The sequence below is a fragment of the Macrobrachium nipponense genome, chromosome 31 (assembly GCF_015104395.2).
Source record: "Macrobrachium nipponense isolate FS-2020 chromosome 31, ASM1510439v2, whole genome shotgun sequence".
NCBI lineage: Eukaryota > Metazoa > Arthropoda > Malacostraca > Decapoda > Palaemonidae > Macrobrachium > Macrobrachium nipponense.
Genome location: NC_061093.1, coordinates 63,399,357 through 63,407,574, shown reverse-complemented (window position 1 = coordinate 63,407,574; position 8,218 = coordinate 63,399,357). Strand labels below are relative to the sequence as shown.

Sequence of the window (8,218 nt, the reverse complement as noted above, 5' to 3'; positions counted from 1 at the left end):
AGTGTTTTTTTTTTTTCATAGGGGTTAGTTATTGTTATGAAGCTTTGAATAACTGTAGGAGTATCATGCACCAAATTGACTTGATCTGGAAGTTTTTGTAAATGGGCTTAATCAATGATTAAACAGATGAGAATACTAATGTGACTGTGTGACTGTCCCTCTTCTCCAAAGTCGCACCCCGCTCCTCCTATTTGGAGAAACGGTTTAATATTAAAAAAACTTGTTTTATAATTGTTGATAAAATAATGCTTATAATATATATTCATATATAAAAGATTTTGATAAAATACACAAAGTGTCACTTTCCCTTAGACACTTGGAACTCTGTTCATTAAATTTTTAAAATAAAATACCCAAAGTGTCACTTTCACTTAGACCTCTTGAAACTGTATTAACATGTCTTTGCGTCCTGGTTTCTGAAATTTAAATTTATCCCCAGGAACCATAGATAGACTTCTTGGAACCAATGAAAATTCCTCCACAGCGCCCAGGCTTTATTTGTTATGGCTAAAGTAAACCCATCTTTCAAATTGAATGTAATGCAATATTCTGGAAGCTACTCACGAACATGAATGTAATATTACAATGCATTTAATTTATTTACAAATCTGGAATGTTGCAAGCCCTTCCAACATTCAGTTTTGCTTTTATATTTATACATATATTCACTGGAAAACATAAACAAAAATTTACAGATTTCACAGTAACAATGCATTCATAAACGATCTCTAGTCTGAATTTAATAGGACATGACATTATGTTTTATACTACTTTAATCAATTGAGGGAAAATGAGGTCCAGTGAAGCAACCGTCGTACAATTTACTTTTTTTCCTATATAAACGCCATCCTCTGCCTATACGTACTACATATAGTTTCAAAAGCTTATTAAGACTGATGCCGGTGGATGTATAAATGAAATAACTCTCAAAACGTAGACATTCCTTTACTTTTATAAAGATAATTTCCAGGAACCACTATAGAGTCTAGTTAATTCTATAATCTTAAGTTAGAATAACAGTTTGATTTTTTTTACTTAAGTATTAAAATCCATATGATAACATATTTTGAAATGAGCTGTCGTTACTTTATACATTCGATCTCTGTAGAAATGCTTGCAGTTAGTTTAAATGTTGGATTTATAGCTCTGACAATATTTAGTTATCACGATTTCTTTTCTATATTTCTAGAAGTTATATATGCATAATAAAGAGATAATAATTATACAATAAATATTATTCTTCTGTTTTCTTCAGTTAACTATCCAACCATCAAAATGCTAATCTTACCTGGTAAACTCAGGTTCGTGGAATAATTTCACTGTAGCAGAATATGAGTTTTGGAAACAAACCTTTTAACTTATGATGAATATTTTAGCTGCATACTTTGTATGTCTATTGAAACGCATACTAAAATAAGATAAGAAATATTCTATAGTGGGATACGATACAAGAGCTAACGACCTGAGTATGTACTAAGTTACGTGATTTGGCTTTTAGTGATTCAATAGTACTTTATTTCAAGTTTTAGTCTTATTTTATGTAGTTTCATCTTCTCCACATTTCTAATTATGCATCATAGTTTCAGTAGCAAAAGTAAAAAATCCTCGGAATTCTCTGTATCAGACTTGTTAAAATGTGTTTTACAATCTATGAAGTTTATAAATATTTATTTTCTAAAGCGATTAAATGAACAATTGTTGTAAATATAAAGAAGTTAATTGAATCGACTCAAAGAAATCCGTTGCATTATTCCCTAATTTTTCCTTTCATAATCATGGGGCTCGGCTTGCTCCACCTTCCTTAGACCTTTAAAGGCCGAAATAAATGTTTGCGTTTTTTATCCCTTTACGTTGAAAGGAGGTAAAAGGCTTTTTTCACGCTGCTAAAAGCAGAGCCCTAACAACAAAGAGGCTCTGAGGATAGCAGTTGTTGACATGCTGGCTCTCATTAAATGACAGGAATTTTTATGCCTGTCCCTTTGCATGCGAACAGAATGTGGTACACACGGGATTCGGGGGCCCAAAGGAATGCTTTGCTTGCCTGTTTCATCTCAAAGAGCTTGTGCCTCCTTTTTTTTGGCACTGGTTCGTTACACTTGGATATAGCGAAAGAGAGTTTTGTTGCTGCCCTTTTGATTCGTTTTCAAAAGTAACCGAGGAAAACGTTGCCGACATATTTTCCACGCTCAATTCCACTCTCCTGGCTTTTCCGAGACCTGGTTTATATTGTAGCTGCTCATTTGAAGCGGCGATGTTAGTCAAACCAAAAATCCTGTCATGGAATTTCATTCAAAGAGGAAAAACGTGTCTTATAACAATAACCTTACCAGGAAATCAATAGTCTGGAGAAATCTGGAATCTTGGAATTGGTTACTCCAGTGATTTTTCTCATTAATCTTTGTCAAACTTCTGATTTTTTTTCCATGCCTGGCTTCCTCAGGCAAATGCAATTTTGCAATTTTTCATTTTCTGAGATGAGGGTTTATCTCTTCTTTAGATGATTTGCCGACATTTCTCATCAGCATCTTAATTTTTTTAAAGCTTACAATTTAATCAAAAGGGTTTGAGGTTGTTGGGAAATCCTGTAGAAATGTATAATTATTTCCTGAAAGTTGAATGACAGAGTAATCACGCCTAACAGGGTCTACTTTTCCTGGAAAAATAATTGACTTGCTCACTCACAGTGCTTCTACATAATATCTCGCAGAAACTTTTGAGCGGCATACGTGCAGGCTCCTCTGCGTAATTCCACTACAAGAGAGTTCGAAAACTCTCGTACTGCGAAATATCCAGACATCATTAAGATCCCCTCACTCGTCCTGTAAATCTTAATTAAAATCTCAACAAGAAGTTGCCCTTGGCATGAATAAAAAGAACGCAGCAGCCTTCGACCTTCGTACCCGAGGAGTAACTTGAGGCGTCGGGTGGGGATCTTTGAGGTTTAATAAGTACGTGATTATTCTTTCTTCATCTTAACTTTTTTTCCCCGTTGAATTCCGTTTTCTATTCGGTGCGATAAAATGCGCCAAGGAGTCACGCTTACGATTGTCGTCAAGGATCATAATATGTGACTTGAATTACCATTGCGATTGGGACATAGAAAACGTCACTGCCGTTACTTGCGAGTTTTTGTGTAGTAACGTTAACGAATAACTTTACATCTTTCCTGACAATCATCATAAATCAGATGGAGCTTTGTCACCAATGACGCCTTCCTTTCCAAGTCTGGGAGCTCATTCTCTCATACGTAATAACTTCATCAGAATTAGGGGACTGAGGATTAAGGATGGTAACTCTTCAGACTTTCTTATCCTTTCTTGACACAATGAATCATTGAACCGTAATCTTTGGCAAATACCTAAATTTCAAATATCTCACGTAGTTGCTACACAAGTTAATTTTCTGTGGGGAATTTGTGGTAAACAAAATGTTCTTATATATATATATATATATATATATATATATATATATACTATATATATATATGTATATATATATATACTATATATATATATATATGTATATTGCTGGTAAAAGTGTTCTGTAACAACAGAATTCCATCTAATAAAAGGAGCCCATAAAAAAAAAAACACCAAAATGTAGAGAGAAAAGTACTATATTTCAGAGACTGCTGTCTCTCTCTTCAGGTATATGAATGAGAAAAGTTTACAGAAAAGGTGGTATTTATACCAAGAGATTCGTCCACAAGTAAGCAATTTAGGTCACCCCCCGCTGATAATCTTCCTTTAATCTTCTTAAGCGTTGGTTGAATGAACACTGCGTCGGACGGATGTCCCCGATGTCCAATTCCCTTTTGAGATGTTTCATTGCCTTGCTCTCTTTTTATTAAGGCCGATTCCATCATTTGACTCTTGTATCCGGCAGTTGCTGCTATGAATTACACGTGACATATTCCAGTTTTATTCTATGGTTATTGTTCATTTATATGATTGAAAATAGCCGAGTTCTGTTGTCCATACCTAACTGACCGTTTGTGTTGTATTAATCTCTGGGGAAAGTGATTTACCTGTAAATCCGATGTAAGATTGGTCACAGCCTTCCCACTTAGGCCCCAACGGCGTTACTGGAGCGCCAGATCTGAGACAAAGCCGGACGCCGCATTTCTACAAAGGTCCACTGATCATGGCATCGAGGTACGTCTTGTGAAACAGCATATTGCCAGTTCCTTACCTCCTAATTTTCACAAATCGAACTTCTAAATCAAAAGAACTCTCCCTTTTGTCCTCTCTCTGCCTCATGGCCGCATGCTCCCTTGTTGTGATCGTCCCAGACAAATGAAGTCATTGCATACCTCAGTTAAACACTAGAGTGCCTTTTCCCCAGTGTTAGAGAACTGAATAATCGTAACTTGTGCAAGAAGTCCTTTTTTTATCTTGTCTAATCTGGGATCTTTTTCCAGATTCCCTGAGTCACGTGTCCAAGTCTGTCCGCCCGCAAGTGTTGCATTACCGCAAGATTTCGAAACCCAGCTTTTACGTGAATCTCATTTTTAGCCAGCTATCCCCTTGTGAGAGATTTACGGGTCCCCACATGTGGACACGCTGAATTTACTTTTTCTCCAGGCCAGTAAACGGCCTCTTGTAAATAAATAGATGTAAAGTAATTAGCTGAGTTTCTGGCGACCTTTTCCTCTAGAGTAAATGTTCACTTTAAATCCTTTTTACGGTAAGTTCAAGTAATTCATTCTGTTGTTTCCCTCAATTATTCCTGTTTACATATTGGAGCCTTTTCAAGGCCAAGCTTCATAGTTAACAATGTCGACCTTGCCCAAGATTCGAACCTAGTTTGCTTAAAAAGCTTGTAAATCGCGTTATCCCTTGTAAAACGTAAAATGTAAATGTTTTTACAAAGCGCAAATCAAAGCACACTTGCAGCGGGAGACACACACTGACTCACGGTAAGGTATACCATTCATATAATATGATTATTCTATAACCAATGTTAGCTTAAGGTACGTTTAAGTATTTTTATTACGAAGTGTTTTTAATAAGTGTTAAGTGAGAAATATTATTATATTGTAACGGCCAGAGCACCGAGTGAATTCTCTGTTATTTTGCATTGTTCTTGTCTGACGAGACACGAGCACGTGTTTAAGATAGATGCCAGAAAGTACTAGATCAAACTAGGAAGTGCTTTTCCAGGGTTTATTGTTGTTAGAAAGCCTAGCTAGTTAGGAGTGTTCTACTAATAGTTACGGCAAAAGAAGTGTACAATTCTTTTGTCTGTGATATGTTAGGGGAATTCATTATAACTTAGTTTTCATTCCAAGTGTTGGTAACCGCTTAGCCCTCAGCTTAAGCTGAGCGTAAACGTTCTCTCAAGCCTACCAGCTCATAAGCTTCGCGCATGCGCTTTCCCAGCCAACCTTCATTTCGCACAACGCAGCCATGTTTGTATCCCTTTAAGAATTATCTCGATTATTTAAGCAAAGTAACCTAAGTCTTGATGTCTTAACGTAAATAATATCAATCTTCATACTAGTATCGATCGTTCTGCCAGAGAAATTAACGTAATTCATCTTGAATAAGAAATTAGAATTTTGTGTTGTAAATCGCCTCCGCGTTTACAGAAGATTAGCTGATTCACCATCGCTGATAGCACACCGCTCTGCTAGCCTGCTCACACGTTTCACCTAGCATCGCTCACTCGCTTGCTGAGCGAAAGTTTCATTTCCTTTCGTACTAAATGTAACCTTTTCCATTTACAATTGTTTGCTAACATTTCAGCTTAAAATCCTTACCGTCATTTCACATGTCACAAGGACCTAGTATCCTTACGTAAAGATAACGTAAATCTTAAATGTAGAGTAAATTACAAGAATTATTAACGCAAAACACATCGGTGTAAATTTCATAAGAAAACGCAAATCATTTCATGTAAGCGCAAGCCGCTACCAGTAACGTAAACATCGTTCAACGCTAGCGCGTTATCGTTTTCATAAACCTTATCCAAAGCAATTCTTTCATTACACGTTAACGTAAGTAAATCATTTAACGCAAGTGCGTCATATTAAAACTAAAAGTATTAGTTCAATTAAATACAAGGGAGTTCATCATATATCATTTTCACACTTTCTGAGAGAGAGAGAGAGAGAGAGAGAGAGAGAGATAGAGAGAGAGAGAGAGAGATAGATAGAGAGAGAGAGAGAGAGAGAGAGAGAGAGAGAACCCATTATTCACGAAGCCAAGAGTACTACATCTATTACTGATACGCATGCAGAATTAACATTATTTTAGTCTCTTGTGTCTTTTATTTACACTGAGCGAGATACGTACGCGCCTGTGTCCATTGCAGTTTTGCAAACGTTTATTTCATTTACTGAGTACTTCAGCAAAGGACTGAGCATTTTCAAATTACCATTACCTGTCGTTGCCCGAGTGGTCTTTTCCATTTTGATCACAAAAGACTTGCGTATACCGCAAGCACAAACCGCACAGTGTGCCACCACAACCTTCATTACTTCCATCAAGGAAGTCTTTACCAGTATAGGACTGGCCACCACCAGTGCACGTCAGGTCTTACCATTTTACAGTGCTACTAATTCGTGACACTGTCCATCGACTGGCTGCTGAAGTACTCACACATTTTACTTTCTCTCCTCCACCATTACACTGCCACGAGCAGTGCCATTTCTCTTCAGTATATTTGAGTATACTGCAATTAGTGTCGTCCGACGGGACACACCAGCACGCTACCAGTGCTCCCAAAGGAAGGCCTCCTAAAGTGCCGCTATTCCAGCACTACTAGTGCTGTCCAAGGAACGCCTCCATAGGTGCCAGTGCACCTGTACAGACGTACAGGTAGCCCTTTACCTGTGTGTCCGTCCTTACATATCGCCCAATTAATTAGTGTGTCCGTGTACAAGGGTCAGTGATCCTTCGGAACACTCCAAGGGAACGCCTCCCAAAGTGCCGCAATACCAGCATTACTAGTGCTGTCCAAAAGGAACGCCTCCTGAAGTGCCGTGCGCCTGTACAGACGTACAGGTAGCCCTATACCTGCGTGTCCGTCCTACGGAACGCCCATTCCATTAGTGTATCCGCTATCCCGGATCACACAACCAAGGAACGCCTCCATAAGTGCCGTGCACCTGTATTGGACCTACAGGTTGCCCATTCCAGAAGTGCCACCAACTTACGGGACACTTCCCAAGTGCCACAGAGCACCCAGTCTTTTAAGACTTTTCATTACCACGTCGCAGAACACATTTCCAAGTGAGTGCCACTTTACACAGTAGGCACTCCCATTCCATCCAGTACTGTTCCTGGCCATCATTTTCATCTGAGCCTCTACTGCAGCCTAAGGGAAATGTCTTCCCCTGCTTCCCGCGACTTCTTTGCCATAGAGCTAGAGAAGCTCCAAGCCCTCATAACTCTGGGCAAGGAGGCCAGTTACACTGGACCAGCACTTGACCAGTGGATGAAGGCGCAGCAGGATGCCGCACGCCTGCAAGAAAAGGAAGAAAAATAAAACTAGAGAAAAGCCAGAGAAGCAGAGAGAAAGGAAAGAGAAGCAGAAAGGAAGGCAAGTGAAGAAGAGAGGAAGCATGAGCTAGCTCTAAAGGAGAAGGAACTCGAAATCAAGCGGGAGAAGGCCCGTAAGGAGAGTATCTTAGCTCAAGCCACTCTGCCAGCTTCCAGCCCTGCACCCACTGTCTCTCACAGTCCCACCGTCTCTGGTCAGCCTCATACCATTTTACTGCCTACCTCCTCCCTTTTGGAAGAGGTAAGCCCACCAGTTAACCCCGAACTTATTTTCGAGGATGATTCAACGGAGGACTCATTCACCTCCCCACGTCAAATCACTGCCAGAGAAGACTCTTCACCTGTGCCAGAGCACACTGCCAGCCTTGGTGACTCCACAGATTCGCAACCTTTGGGGCCATCTCGATCTTACCGTTCAGTGCCACGGAAGAGGTTCTGGAACAAGTTCTGCCGAGACTGTGGCCGCAAGGGTCATATGTCTGCAAATCTTCGGAGGGTGCGCTAATCGCAATATTCCTGCCATCGCAATGGCCGTTACCAATCATTCTTTACTAGGACCCCCGGCTAAGGACCCTATAATCATCGCACCCCTCCAAAGCCATTATCCGCCAAGCCACGTCAGAGCCTACGACGACTCTGGCGCTAAAATCTCCCTGATACAGGAAGACCGAATCCCCCGAGGGGCTAACGTCGATAGACGTCACTTAATCACC

General features: G+C 39.6%; 1 protein-coding gene across 1 annotated transcript in view; it reads left to right on the top strand.

The window, feature by feature from the left end:
- Positions 1-8,010, top strand: part of LOC135206887 (uncharacterized protein DDB_G0271670-like) — a 64,669-nt gene extending 56,659 nt beyond the window's left edge. Inside the window, exon 2 of the mRNA XM_064238365.1 lies at positions 7,655-8,010. Within this exon, the coding sequence (XP_064094435.1) occupies positions 7,655-8,010 (356 nt within the window). The remainder of the gene's footprint in view (positions 1-7,654) is intronic.
- The last annotated feature ends 208 nt before the right edge of the window (positions 8,011-8,218 follow it).